We start from the raw sequence: 15556 nt of genomic DNA on the forward strand, positions 1-15556 counted from the left end.
GGTCCGATTTCACAGTTCTTGTTGAACTGCTGGTGACTGGAGCTGTTCAGCCCACTGGAGATCCTCCAATGAAATGAAGAAAAAAAAAAGGAAAAAAGAAAACCCTGGATGATGCAGAAGAGTGCCTGCTTCTGTGGCTGCCATGGCCACTTCCCAACTCCAGAGCAGCTGATCTATGAATCCTTAAGCAGACCCCGTACACGTGCGAGGGGGCACGACGACGGCACTGTGCTGGCCAAGCCCAGACTGGTCCTCTGCAACCCTAGGCAGGAGCTGCAGACAGGAACTTGAGCTCTGGTCGGCCTGGGCGAAGCTGGGAAACCTTGGTAGATTCAAAATGAACAAAGGCGGTGGCGGTTGACATGAAAATGAAAGTGCTGTTCCAAACTCAGCCAATCGGGCTTGGCTTCCTCCTGCCCACCCCCCACCCCAAATCCAGCGGACAGAGACCAGAGAAACCCATGACATATAAACTGAGCCCAGACACCTATACTGCCCAGGTGACCCCAGATGTATTTATTTTCTACAAAACAAAAAACAAAAACAAAAAAAGATACACCCCCAAATGCAGTATAAACTGACTCTGGAAGGAGTAAGCAACACAGCCTCGGGCAGGAGAGAGAGCAGGTGGTAGAAACATTCGATGTAGAGCTGGAGAGGCGCAGAGAACATCCTCCAAATAACTCTATTTGAACGCAGTTGGTGGGAGGCCAGGGGATGAGGGGACGGGGGGGAGGGGTAGTTGAGAGACTGAGCCTCAGTAATGCCTCTGGTAAGATCCCATCGGGGCCTGGGGCCGCCCCACCTGTGCTGCGGTTTGGCTAACCAGGTGGGAGAGAGCAGGGCCACTCTGGATCAGGGTGTCCAGAGCCTTCTGTACACTTGGATTGTCAAAGTTGATACCCGTGGAAGACACGGGCCTCTGGCTAGCCATGTTGCTGGCAGGTGCTAGGCGACTGGAAGGTTGGCCAAAGAGCCCTTGGGAAGGAGCCCCAGGCCTGGGGCCCATGTTCCGAGCAGATCCCGCCTGTCCCAAAATGTTTGGAGGCTGATTGCCAGAGGCCTGTGATCTTTGCTGAGGCTGGCTGTTCGCTGCTGTGGAAAAATTCTGGTTCTGGGTGTTTCCGGCAACGACGGAGGGGGATGCAGAGCTGCTATTGGCCACAACCGTGCCACTATTGAAGAGGCTGAGGATTTTGGCCTGAAGCTCTTGCTGGGAGGTGGGGGGTGCAGCTGGACTGGGTGTAGCAGAGGGGAGCACTTGGCCGCTCTGGAGCGGTTGGGAGCTTGGCTGTGTCTTCAGCGAGGCACCCGAGGTCGCCCCGAGTGGTTGGCGGGAAATCGGGCCTAAAAGACAGAAGGAGGAGGTATCCAGTTGAAAGTACCCTCCGTGGGCAGGCGGCTTAGCAGCCAGGGAAGAACAACAATCACTGATCACATCAATCACATAATACACAGACTATAACATCAATTTCCCCAAGGGGCTACTTCATGGTATGTGCTGTCTCCAGGAAACAGCTTAGGTGTCCCAGTGGACTTAAGGACAAAAGGGCATCCATCTTGGTTAGCAGGTGGCCAGCAATCCTAGTCCACCCATCGCCACGTTCACTACAGGGACTGGAATTCAGTACCCAAATCTTAAGTTATCATTATATCAGCAAGGACGGCCCGTGGGAGAACCCAGGGCATGGGCTCATTCCCCTTACCCACCCCAAAGAGCCTGGGCCTGCTACCCTCCCAACAGAGCCTGGGGGTTAGAGAAATGCAGAGTCAGAACTTCACCTCGGCCCTGCCACGTAGCTCACCAGGCAGAGAGTCGGTGCTGCTCCTCATAAGGCGCTCCTTCCGCTCTCGCAGGTAGTTGATAATCTTGTCAGTCTCCTCGGCAGTGAGGTACCTATTATCTGCCAGTAGGTTGAGGAGGCTTTGGATGGCCGGGGGGTGCCCCCCGCGCACTCCTTCCTCGGGGCCTCCACGCTCCCTTTCTTGCAAGATGGCTTCATCAGCCATCTTGGCTGCCTGTCTGGCAATCTCCTCACGTTCCTTCTCCCGACACTCATTCTTGTAGCGCTCATAATTTCTGGCCACCAGCACCATGGCGTCTGCCTGGGGCATGTTGCGATGCTCTGTAGGAGAGAATGATAGGAGTCATTTTCTCCCCTAACACACCTGAGTGCCCAACTGCTGGGCTCTACCAGCCCTTTCCTAACCTCAAACCAGCAAGAAAACCATTTTGGTGACAAAAAGCCTTGGGATGGGGAGCAGGGAGAAGGGAAATTAAAGCTGGGAAGATAAGTGAATAGGTTTCTTTGGTGGGAACACATACCTTTCACAGAGCTGGTTCTTTGGGGGAATTCCTAGATCACAGACTTGTAGCAAAAATCAAAGAAACACGACAGTCTCCCACAGATTCAAAAAGACCACATAGGGAATTACCATGGGAGGCTGGCCGCAGGGGGCCAAAAAAGGCCTTCTGTAAAGCCTGGCTCTCCACTGTGATGCTCAAGATAGAGCTGGCCTACTGTTTTTGAATTCATCAGTTCAAAGGTCACGGATAAAGATCAAATGTAACCATAACCTCCTCTCCTCACCCGCGGGCAACATGACTTATAGGGTGGTGAGAAGTCTTACAACTTTACATAAATGTCCTCACACATCTTGAGAACTATTCCTCAGAGAGACAAATGACCAAATGACTTAGTGGAAAGCCTTACGTATTTTATGGTTATGGGTATAACCTGTCAGGCAAAGAGATTCCGTGTGTGGTGGGAAAAGGGAAAAGTCCGCACCGGAGGAGCAATGACCAGGGCATCAGGGCATTCTGAGTGCGAAGTACTGAAAGCGACCTCAGGGAAGGGCTTCAAGGACTTCCAGGGCCTCCTCCCTGCTCTCCTGCCCCTTCTACTTCTCCAGCACACTCGCAGATAGTATCCCCATCGCCTGTTGTGTTCTCTGTCCCTTATTACGAAGTCTGGTGAAAGCAAGGATTCTACTGCACTCAGTGCAGCGTGCGCCAGAGATGCGCCAGCACCTGCTCTCACGGGCGAGCGCCGACGGTGCCCCTCTCTTCTGAAGTGACTTCATGTCGGTGGCTTGAAACGGGACACGGTGGGAGCATTTACACCATGGAGATCAGCAAATGCTGTAAACCACACCGCCTCCTGCCCCCTCCCCAGAACGAGTTGTTAAACATTTGCCAGCATCCCACTGTCTCTACCTACGGGCTAAATAAATATGTTTTCTAGACAGCAGGCCCAGAACTGTATCCACTGAAAGAGTATCAGAGGAGAATGTGACCGTGCAAGTCTCCTCCAGTGTGTTTATAAAAGGGCCCTGCCACATGTGAGCTGACCTACAAGTCATTTGCTCCAAACCTGCTTCTTCTGAGTAAGACACGAAAGAATTCATGGACTAGTGACTACCCCTGGAAATCTGACCCACTTGGGCCTCCTACCTTGTGGGGTTCCAAACATGATGTTGACTGTGCAGGAGCGGTGAATCTGGTGTTGCTGGGTGATGACGATAGCAAAAGGAGACCCACCCCTGCTAACATCCTCCAAGGCTTGTGACAGGGACACCTCTGTGTTGAGGAAGATCAAGTCCACTACCATGCCTAGGTCTCGTACCTTCCGCCCCACAGATTCAGCATAATCTCTGTAGAAACAAACAGGATCCAGGTGAGTACTCGCTGACCAACTCCCAGTCTGTACACAGCTGCACTTCAGCCAGCAGTGTGGGCTCCTAAGGGGAGTTCAAATCTTAGCGTACCCAGTGTCTCCCTAGTGCCCTCTTCAGGCTCCAAGAATCTAGACCAATTCCTTCTCTCATACTAATCTAGTTCCGAATGGTTATGACTAGCTCAGAATGGCCACATGCAAGTGGCCAACAGCGCAGTCCTTAGCACCCAGGTCCTCCTCTTGGTCCTGTAGTCCAGTGGTCCTTCCTGAAACACCATCCTGCTGCCTAAGACTTGTGGGATGTGTCTGTCTTTGGGGTGGCTGCCAATATAATGGAAAAAAACCATGGGCTTTAATGCTACAGAGGTAAGTTTGGATCCCAGCCTTATCATTTACTTACAAAGTTGTGAAGATTTAAGCAAATTCCTTAACCTCTTACAGACCTGTTTCTTTACCAATAAAACAGGAACAATATGGCTTGGTTCATGTCATTCCCTTGACCTTCTCTCCCATCTAAATTAAATCCTTGATGTATTTCTTCTCGGGGCTCATCACCAATACATCCATTTTTGTCATCTGCCTGACCGGGATGTGAGCTCCACAAGAGGAAGGGGCCCTGTGTGCGTGCTTATTTACCGTTATAGCTTCGCCATACATATAAGAGTTGAACTGAATGAATATCCATGTAACATGACGAGTGTGAAGATTAAAAATAATTTAAATAAAGCGCCTAGCAAGGGGTGGTAGAGTAGGTGTTCAGAAAATGACAGCTATTATTATGTGTCAAGAAAAAAAAAGCTATCTACAGTCAAAGCAGCATCTATCTCTAAACAAGGCAGCCCAGAGCCTGGGAACTCTGCCTGCTGCTTCGTGTTTCAACACCTATTTCCCTAGTCTCTGCCCTGAAATTAGTTCTTTAACCCCAAACTGCTGGAAAACACATGAAGTTATTTACTAACCACCTGGGGAAAGGGAACATAGCTAGTGCCAAACCCTGCAAGCTGCTATGCTCCCTTCCGCCTCCCCGCTCAGTCTCTTCAGGAAAGAATGTGAAAAAGAGGCGTGCGAAAAGGTACTGTGGGGGCGCCTGGGTGGCTCAGTCGTTAAGCGTCTGCCTTCGGCTCAGGTCATGATCCCAGGGTCCTGGGATCGAGCCCCACATCGGGCTCCTTGCTCAGCGGGGAGCCTGCTTCTCCCTCTCCCACTCCCTCTGCCTGTGTTCCTTCTCTCGCTGTGTCTCTGTCAAATAAATAAATAAAATCTTAAAAAAAAAAGGTACTGTGAACTTTGGATTGGCCAGAATGGTCTCTTAACAGTTCTGCAAGATCATGGACCTTCACAAAGGTCCTTCACAAAGAAGGCTTGGCTGACAAATGCAGAGACATGCACCTCTCAAAGCACTGGGGATTCAGAGTTTTTCCATGAAGGGAGCATCTACCGCTTTGCATGACCAACATATATTCCCTCTTCAATTTTCCTTTGAGAAAGCACCCTTCTACTCAGTCCACATGATTCCACAGGCCTAATTCCACCTTTAGCTCTAGGAATGGGTACATAACCTAGCCCTAATCCATCAAGGCATCCCAGCACTGCTGGTTCAAGGATGGGAAAGTGAGCTAGGTCAGTCCAGTGAGAAACAGTTCCAGGCCTTTAGGTAGAAGCACTGGGGAAGAAGTTTCTGCTAAGAAGATAAATGTCTAGGGGCGCTTGGGTGGCTCAGTAGTTAAGCACCTGCCTTTGGCTCAGGTCATGATCCCAGGGTCCTGGGATCAAGCCCCGCATCGGGCTCCCTGCTCGGCGGGTAGTCTGCTTCTCCCTCTCCCACTTCCCCTGCTTGTGTTCCCTCTCTCGCTGTGTCTCTCTGTGTCAAATAAATTAAAAAAAAAAAAGAAGAAGATAAATGTCTAGGGTGAGTGCCCTTCTGCCTTTTCAAGCATGTCTGAGCATGTCTGAGCATGAAGGTGACACAGAGACCAAGTCTTGATGACATGGTTTGACCAGATGTGGCCATACCCAAAGTTCCAAGCCAAGCAAACTAAAAATTTCCCTTTGGGGCCTAAGCCAATTTGCAATGGCTTTTCTGTAAGCTACAACTGACAGAACTCTAGCTAAACACAGGAGAGCAATGCTACAGTACACAGCCCAAATTCAGTGGGTACAGCTGCCAAAGGAAGTCTTAATTTCTCTTCTGACCTTTCTCCTTACTCAGGAGAAATAGCCCAAAGGATTCTTACTTAGTCTGCTTGTTGACCACAATCACAGAACAATCAACAGGCCTCTCGGCATCAAAACGTCTCTGGATTTCCTCAAAATATTGACGATAAAGTTCTTCTCTACGCCGTTCCTCACGTTTCAAACGCTCTGTAAGACACCAGTAAGGAAAACTGAAATATGGACTGTGACTTTCTATAAAAATAAGTCAGAGGCCTTATTGTGAATCCCAAACTACTTGTAGGCCAAGGTGATAACATACACATACTCTCTCTCTGAATTACTCTTCTGGACTACCTCCTAAAAATAGCCAGTACAATTGTTTCTTACTATTATACATTCACTGAAATGGAATAGTTGGATTAGAGGGCGTGGTCACTTTAATGTGTCATCTGATACATACTACACCAAGGCTGCTACTCTAAAGAGGCTGTTACTAACTTATCCCTTCACAGGGGTGGATCACCGAGTGCTATTTCTCCACAGCTTAGTCAACATTGGGTATTGTCATTTTTGAAAATTCCTGCCAACATGGTAAAAGACGGTATTCTGGGGCACCTGGGTGGCTCAGGGGGTTGGGAGACTGCCTTTGGCTCAGGTCATGATCCCAGGGTCCCGGGATTGAGCCCCGCATTGTGCTCCCTGCTCCTCAGGGAGCCTGCTTCTCCCTCTCCCTCTGCCTGCTTGTGCTCTCTCCCTCTCTCTCTGTCAAATAAATAAATAAAAATCTTAAAAAAAAAAAAGATGGTATTCTGTTGTTATTCTTATTTGCATTTTGGCAACCACTATTTAAGACCCTTATTGACAGGTATTTGTAATTTGTTCTGGAAAAAAAAATCATGCAGTGAAGTTTTATTACAGATTAAAAATAAGGTTAATTCAACTATGAAATAATTCAAAAATCTTTAAAGATGTATTGAGAAAAATGAGGCTTTGAAAAAACATATTTGTCTTTACCTAAATAAGAGACGCTGTTAGGTAAGAATTACATATAAAACAAAAAAACCCACATGATGCACATACAGTGCAAACAGTTGTAGTTATTTTGTTAATTGGCAAAAAGCAAGCACTTAACCCTCTTTAGCTCCAACTTTTTGTTCATTTCTTACTGCTGGAATCTCATATTCACTTCTTCTTGTTACATGACTAAACCGGATGATGGTACTAATTTGCATTTTATAAATTATTTTGAAGCTGAATGTTCCCTACATATTAGCAGGATATTTGTATTTCTTCTTTTTGTGGATTACTTCACCAAGACATTAGTCCCCTTCTAGTTGGTTATTCGTTTCCTCTTTCATTTGTCGAGTGCTTCACTAGTAACAGTAATAAACTGCTGCTTTACCTTTTGCACGAGACTGACTTTCTGGGCCTGGAGGGCCTCGTCCATCAAAGCTATCTCTATAGCGGTCAAAATAAGCATCGTCCTTCCTCCTGCAATAGTCATCCATTCGCAGGTATCGGTCATAAGAGCTTTCTCTCCTGAAAAGTGGAAGAAATTTGCACAAAGTTAAAAGTCACCTCTGCTGCAAAACTCAGATATAGAGCATTTTCAACACCCACTCCTGTGAGGAAGCAGCACAGTAAGGCAGGACTTTGGGATTAGACAAACGAGGTGTGTGTCTGAGATTCACCGCTTATTGCTCTGTGGCCAAGACTATGTTAACCTACTTTGCAAAATGACTGGGAGGATGTACAGAAAGCTCTCAGAATAGTCCCTGGCTTAAAGTAAATGCAAAATAATTGATAGTAACTACTGATATTAATTTTGATGCTTCCCCATCCCCCTTGCCTGTAAAGTTTTTTAAAAACTATGGTTTAAAATACATATACACATCCATATATATATTTCATATAAATACACAGATACATTTCTCATCACCTTGAGAACACCCAGAACAGAAACTCTGTATCCATTAAGCAGGAACTCTTCACTTCCCATCCCTGTAACCGCTAATCTATTTTCTGTCTCATAAGAATTTGCCTTCTCTATTCTTGTCAGTGGAATCATACAGTATTTGTTCTTTTGTATCATCTGGATTATTTCATTTAGCATTATGTTTTCAAAGTCCATCCTTGTTGTAGCAGGTGTATTACTTTCCATTTTATGGCTGAATAATAGGTTCACTGTATGGATATATCACTTTTTTTATTCATTCATCTTTTGATGGACATTTGGGTTTTGTCCACCTTTCAGCTACTGCGGAGAGTGCTGCTATGCTACATACAAGTTTCTGAGTCCTTCTTTTCAGTTCTCTTGGGTATGTACCCAGGAGTGGAATTGATGGGTCCGAGTAATTCTGCTGTATTTAATGTTTTGAGGAACCTCCTTCCAACCATTCTCCACAGCAGCCACACTATTTTATATGCCCGCCAACAATGCATGAGGGTTCTATCTCTCCACACCTTGCCAATATTACTTTCTTTTGTTGTTTTCCTTAATAAATGATATAGCCAACCTAGTAGGTATGAAGGGGTAGCCTGTTGTGGCTTTGATTTGCATTTCCCTTTTGACTAATGATGCCGAGTGTTTTTTCCCCAGACCTACTAGCCACGTGTACATTTTCCCTGTGTTTCTGCACTGCCAAAACAATTTGAGCTCCATCTTTTTTTTTTTCCATTTGCACAATGCTGCCTTTCACAGGTCACATGGAAAGATCCAGATTCATTCGCTAAGCATAATTCATCAAACATTCACACATTCAGCAAATATTTATTGAGTAGCACATCTGCCACTTGCTAGACATTGGAAATATAAGGCTGATAAAGTCACTGCCCTTACAGAGCTTTCAATTAGTTCAGCAGAATACCCATAAAAGACTGTTATTAAAAACAACAACAACAAAATCCAAGCAAATGGCTGTATATGTACCTGTACATGGGCTCTCGGGAGTCTCTCATATCTCTGTATCTGTCGTACATGGGGTCCCGGTGATCTCGAAAATCCCTAGAGTCTCTTAGATCACGAAAGTCTCTAAGGTCTCTCATGTCCCGAGCATCACGCATACTTCTGCTGTCTCTGTGATCCCGAATGTCTCTGCTATCTCTGTGGTCCCGCAAGTCTCGGGGGTCTCGCATGGCTCTGCTATCACGGGCATCACGGCCATTTCTGCCATCCCTGGGCTCTCTCCTTGGACTTCCTCGGATTGGGGATCTATCACGTCTTGTATCTCGACCGTCTCCAAAGCCATATGGATCTCTGTGGGAGGTAGCAAGGAGGAGCTAAGACAAAGAAATTGAAGGTAGCCAACCCTTCAGCTCTTTATTGGAGGAAGTCCCCACCCTCTCCAAGCATTTTTCTCTAAAACACGGCAGCCAAACAGTGAGAACATGACTAAAATTTTAAAGAGAGTCACCCATCTGGTCAGCAAATAAAGACTAGTAGGCTTCAGGATCCCAAAAGATTAGGACATCAAAAGAAGAATGTATGACCCAAAGCCAAAGATTTTGACTGGGGTCACAGTATTTGTCAGGGAGTAATTCGGTATTCTTTACACATGCCACGCTATCATCTTAATCTCCACAGGTTTTCAAAGTGGAAGCATCTTTCCCCTAGAACCTGTTTTTTTCCCACCAGACATGTTTGAAAGAGATTTTAAAAGGGGGGAAAGTTGGAGGGACATAGTAAGGGGCAAGACTCATGAAATAAAAAAGGAGCAAATGCACAATCTCATACAAAGTAACAATGGTCCAAGTAGTTGTTCCTGAAGTACAGAAAACCTCACTTAAAATACTGAGCAGGATAATCAAATTAAGGGAAAAAAAGAAAAAGTACAATATGACACACACAGTAAAGTATAAGAACACTCAGCTTCTCTGTCTTCTCAACATAGTTATTGAGTAGTGGTCTCTCTCAATCTGAGTTCAAGGCAGAACCAGGTTCCTTTTTTTTTTGAACAGTGTTTGAAGTCACAGATAAGTTTGGGCTGCTCTCATACAATATTTTTCATGAGACATTCCACCCCACTCTTTAAACTTGTTATTCAACCCACTTCTTTATCCCATTCCCGACTTTTTCACTTCTGCCAAAAATCATCTTCCTAGCTACCAAGGTTTAAGTTCTTGAAAGTTAACAATTCTTCCTTTCCTTTCCCCATTAAGTCACTTGAATCCTGTTCACTTTTCTTTTTCATTCCTACTGGATTCAAAGTTTAATCCAAACCCTTTTGCTTGGTATCAACAAGTTTCCAAACCAAAACAAAAAAAAACAAACCAAACCAAACCAAAAACCAATCTTCCAGATTTCAATTCATTCAACACATAAACATCAGATTAACCATTCAAATTTCCACCTGTTACCAACCGCAGCTTGACAATCACACTTCTAGGTACCCCTCCCTAACAAATCTGGACCCTTCCCAACTGTTACTGCTCCCCCATTTCCTGATTCCACCTAGTCCGTTCTGTTCTTATGACTTAACTCACACAATGCTATCTGCTTCAGGATTTCTGTTCACATGGTTTTTCAACCTGGAATGTTTTTCCTGCACTAACAAGTATCACCCAATCCTCACAGGAAAGTTCATGTCCCAAATCTTCCAAGATTAGAGAAGTCTAATCTCCCTAGTAACTGTTGATCTTTCCTGCTGCTCAACTCTTAGAACACTTACTATTTCTATTACTCTTCTCTATCTGATATTTACCTTTTCACAACAGTTTCTTGTTTGACCTACTTTAATAAAATCTGCCCTGAACTCTTGAACTTCCCCAACAAATATGCTCCTCCTCCAGTCCTTTCCATCTCAATAAATGGCACACCTACCTACTCAGTTACTCAAGCCAGGAAACTGAATGTCATCTTTTCCAAAGCCCCATCCGCTCTTCCAATCACATTTCCAAATTCTATTCTTTCTCTGAAACTAGTATCAATTCTGTCCATGTTTATTTCCGTTAGTACTGCGGAAGGCCAACCCACAATGACCTTTCCCTAAAACCTGAGCAAGAGACTTCTACCGTGGGGAAAGACTTCCCCATTTCTGCTCTTGCCTCTTTTCTAATCTTTCTCCATATTATTCTAGAGTGATTTTTCAAATATGTAAAAACCTTTCACTGGTTTCCCACAGTATTCGGAATTCAATCCAAAATCTCCAGTAAGGTTAGTCAGGTGCTGCGTGGTCTTGGCTATCTTCTCCAACCTTACCCACTCCCCTCCGGAGTTCACCACTATCTTGCCACACTGGCCTTTCAGCTGTAACTAGCCAAGGTTTTTCCTGATGCCTCTACTTGAGCAGCAAGAACAGATCCATACTCATTCTCTATGTCTCAGCATAATATGTGTCTCTTACCCCTGATTCTCATAGTCTGAAAGTTTATTTTCTGCCCTTAAATCCTGGCCACATTTTCTCATAGCACTGTTTTTGTCATTTATCACAATGTGACATATCTATTTACTTGTGTAACATCTGTCTGCTCTACTAAACTGTGAATCCATGAGGACAAGGATTGTCAGTTTGACTCTCCACCATAAACCCACTATGTAGGTTTATAATGTCTGGCATGCAGCAGATGCTCCACGACTTATGTTGTATGTATTTCTATCACTGCACTTATCACACGGTTCTGTAATTTTATCTGTTTACATCGCTTCTCTACTGAAGAGTAAGCTCTCCTGAAATCTCTGGATCCCTAGGACAACAGCATGGAGTTCAGTAAATGTTTAATGAATCTAATTATTCAACTCAACTGTAAGCCTCTTATGAGCAGGCGTCATGTTTTGTTTAAACTTTTGTCATCTACCGTGATTAAACATATTAGGCAGCCATCACGATGCCATCAAGCCTGGTAACAAGCCTCAATTTTACTTCATTCACATGAGCACAGCAAAAATAACTTAAACGTCAATTCTGCATCTATGAAAAGTCCTTGTCATACATTTTAAGGCTCACAAGTACTCTTGATTTGTGGGAGCAAACATGGGAGACCAGGGAGTTTAAATGAGGAGGCGCTAAACATTTTTCCTATTAAAGTGCAGACTAACCAAGATTCTTACTTTGTTTCTTATTATGTCATATAATCTTCCTCACATGTGTAACATCTGATAGAGTATATAATGTGGGAAAACACTCAGGATCCTTTGGGAAGAGACAACTGTTAAGTATTTTTGGATTAATGATTAGCAGATAATCCTGCCTTGGGGGGCAGTTAGAAGTAGTCATTAGAGGTAGAATCAGATTTCAAGTGTTCTTGGCAATCAGGGATAAGAGATACCATGAGCCTGATAAACCACAGACCACACACAAAGCCTTTGGGTTGTGGAAATGAGGGGCAGGGATACGGCTAAGAACACCGAGTCACAGCACATTATTCACAGCCTTAGGATAATTAAAAATGCCATATTGTTCTCATTCTTTTGAATCCACTGAAATACCTTACTTACCTGTCAGAGTCCATCCCTGGAGGCTGACCATAACCCCAGAATCCCAAAGTCTAGGTTCATGCTTCCAGTGTGAGAAGGCAAGCACTCCCTTTCCCTCAATAAATCTAAAGTCCTTATGCAACAAAACTACTAATTCCCTCAATTGCCTTCTGGGTAAAATGTAGAAAAGATGATATTCACAAGGTGGAAAGAACCAAACAAATAGTGGAAGTAGGAACAGAGAAGATAATAATATGAAAGGGCAAAGCTTTTCTCCTTTCTCCAAAAGATGAGCAGTATGGCAGAAGCTGTTCTTCTAGAGACAAAAACAAAAAACCTTTTAGGGTAAATTTAGGACCCTAACAAAGATCTCCCCAGAACAAAAGGGCTCCTGCTGATGGCCCCAACACCTTTCTCAAAACAAGAACCAGCTAACAAAAGGGAGGTACAGGGTACAGGAAGTCAGAGTGCGCAAGGAGGAAGCCTCTGAATGAGATGCTTGACCTTAGGTAACAAGTGGGTTAAAACCAAGTTTCTGGAGCATAACAGGGTTCACAATCTCATCCCATGGCACCAGAGGTGTTTTACTGGGGACCAAATGCAGTGTACCCTCAGGTACCACGTCACCAGAGGCTAAAAAGAAACTGAACCTTTTAAACTGAACCAGTTAAATAAATTTCAGCACTGGAGTCCACAAACTGAAGGCAGATGACAAACACTACTAAAATTGTTAATAAATTTCTCATCTATTCAACTGGGGAAAAAAGCCAAATGTTTTTTGCCTTGAGAGAAATATAGTCATATCATTAGAAACATTTGAGAGGTAAGAGAAGGGTGGGTGAAGGGAAAAGCCATAGCTCAGATGGTAAGTGATGTGCTTCTGGTAGAACAGCTTCTCTTCCGGGGACTAAAGAGGTGTGCAGAGCACTAGGCATTTGAGAGCCTACAGAGTAAGAACTGACAGATGATCATCTTGGAAGTCTGTGATGGACTTCGAGCTTCTCTTCCTCCAGAGAATGAAACCTCAAGCCCAGGATGGTGTTCTTTGGCCTTGGCTTTACAGAATGTCAGGGAGGAAGGCCTCTGTCCTTTTTTGTCAGCATCTCCTTTCTGTTCATTGGAATATTTTCCTTGGGAGGGCCAGCTTTTCTTTTTTTCCCCTGCTCCTGAAAAAAAAATCTTTAGTAGTTGTTGGTACTTCTGTTCTGTCACAGATACTGTCCACAAATATTATCTAAAATGGCTGGCTGCTGTGTGATGTTGATTCCCCACCACGATGGCTCCATGTTACGTGAGAAAGAGAGACAACAGACTTGTGCAGAATTTTGCCATTAGGTGCTGGTAGGATATGGAGTGCAATGAGGTATCACACCTCACAGATCCATGTCCATGCTTCTCCCTAGGAAGCACGATGATGATTTTCTCAAGCACAGATATGACTTTTCTGTTGGTAGAGGTGGCACTTCCTGAGAACCGATGGCTGTTCTTCAAGTGTTAGTGCAGAGGTAATCACAGCCTGGAATCTTAACTTGCGAGGCCCACCTAGAGCTAGCGCTGTCTCATACCCAAGGAGCAAGTGGTTATCAAAGGAATTAGCACCGTAGATAGAAGTCATCTTGAGCCACATAAGAAACTTGGCTACAGCTAGGATATTTCTGATGAGCCGATCCCCGATGACTTTCACCGAAGAGGCACCAAGCCCAACATCCTTAACAAATACACAGGAAAAATTCTCTGCAGAACTTTTGATGTAGACAAATTAGTTCTATTTGCTCTTTTTAATGTCAGACAGGAACGTTTAGAAAATACAGAGTCTCACTTGGAGGCCACATCCGTGTAGGGGTATGCTCCAAGACCTGGATTGCCAGGGTGTTGAGCCGAAGATAGAAACTGAGAACATCTGAGGTACAACCAGAATCACGGTCTCTGAAGAAGGTAAGGGCCAGTGCCTAGCACCAATGCTAGACAACTTACATGGTAACTAAGCAATGTAGTCAAGAGTCCAATGAAGTGGTCCAAGGGTTAAATGATGAGAACTCAGGCCGAAATTTGATCCAGAGCAGGGATCCCTGATGCAGAGTTCTGTGCTTGGCTGGACCAATATTGTCAGAATTACACGCTGACAGCTGGAGTCATTAGGGAGGCACATTACTGAACAGAGAGCAATGCCAGCAGAACTGTGGCTTACAGAGACATTTGAAGAGGTGATAATCCTGTGAAAACTCCCAAAGGTACTTAGGTGTTTTGACACTCAAGGTTAACGTCCAGCAAAACAAGGTGTTACAAAGGTCTTGCCAGCATGCTTAGAAACAATTTTATTAAAAGGAGCAGCACTGAAGACATAAAAGTACCACTTAAGGGAAATATCTGCCACAAATACACTTTTTCTCCCCTGTGAACAATGCATATCCTATGGCTGGGGACACATAACTTATTAGGGTTGCCAAATGAAGGCAGTTTGGCAGTTGTCAACAGACTGGTATATCTGGAATTACTTCAAGGCTCTGACTGGATGTACCCAAAGAGTGATATCCAGTGCTCACCCTTAGAGAAATGATTAGCCTCTTCCAGGCTAACTAGTCATCCATCTTGCCTACTTATTCCATTTTATTTCTGCCCTATTGGTATACCATAAGAGACAATACATGATCAGTGTGATGATCAAAATGTTAGTGTTCTGTTTTGAATACAATATTCAAATTTGCCCGGCGTTAAAGAGTTTTTAAATTTTTATTTATTTATTTATTTATTTATTTTTAAAGATTTTATTTATTTGTCAGAGCGAGAGAGAGAAAGCACACAAGCAGGGTGAGGGGCAGACAGAGGGTGAAGCAGGCTCCCTGCTGATCAGGGAGCCCGATGCAGGACTCGATCCCAGGACCCTGAGATCATGACCTGAGCCAAAGGCAGACGCTTAACCGACTGAGCCACCCAGGCATCCCTTAAATTTTTATTCTTAAAGGTAAAAAAACTGGGACTCTCTGCTCAGGTTTTAGACAGGGCTCAGAACACATTCTACTCAATGTGAATATCCTTCTTCCCTGAACCTTATTAAGCATAACTGTATGACACTTCATCATGTTAAATAACATGCTGAGGAACCCAGTTAGGGACATAGCACCAAGGGGGAAGACTGATTCTGGATGGAAATTAAATTAGCCCAACTGTGCCTCCTATTGATTGTAAAAAAAATAGGAAGCTACTGCCCTATCCACATCTCAAACAACCTCATTTTAGAAATTGTTTCTGAGGAAGGTGATATTTTATTTTTTTAAAAAAGATTTTATTTATTTGAGATAGAGCAAGCACCAGT

At 44.4% G+C, this 15556-nt stretch overlaps 1 protein-coding gene across 4 annotated transcripts in view; it reads right to left on the bottom strand.

Moving 5' to 3' along the window:
• Positions 1-462: 462 nt before the first annotated feature.
• The window catches only part of NCOA5 (nuclear receptor coactivator 5), a 29917-nt gene continuing 14823 nt past the window's right edge, over positions 463-15556 (bottom strand). For 3 of the 4 annotated variants that reach the window (XM_045885868.3, XM_054510136.2, XM_064573279.1), the window contains 6 exons: positions 8761-9087; positions 7234-7370; positions 5912-6038; positions 3455-3654; positions 1806-2126; positions 463-1347 (listed from right to left, as the gene is read on the bottom strand). In XM_045885868.3, coding sequence (XP_045741824.1) covers positions 758-1347; positions 1806-2126; positions 3455-3654; positions 5912-6038; positions 7234-7370; positions 8761-9087 — 1702 coding nt within the window. In that variant the 3' untranslated portion in view covers positions 463-757. Of the gene's footprint in view, positions 1348-1782; positions 2127-3454; positions 3655-5911; positions 6039-7233; positions 7371-8760; positions 9088-15556 lie in introns of all 4 variants that reach the window. The other variant, XM_045885869.3, reaches the window with a different exon arrangement.

Source organism: Mirounga angustirostris, unplaced genomic scaffold, assembly GCF_029215605.1.
Source record: "Mirounga angustirostris isolate CCGP_5_RB_7025 unplaced genomic scaffold, mMirAng1.0.hap1 SCAF_10, whole genome shotgun sequence".
In the NCBI taxonomy this organism is placed as follows: Eukaryota; Metazoa; Chordata; class Mammalia; order Carnivora; family Phocidae; genus Mirounga; species Mirounga angustirostris.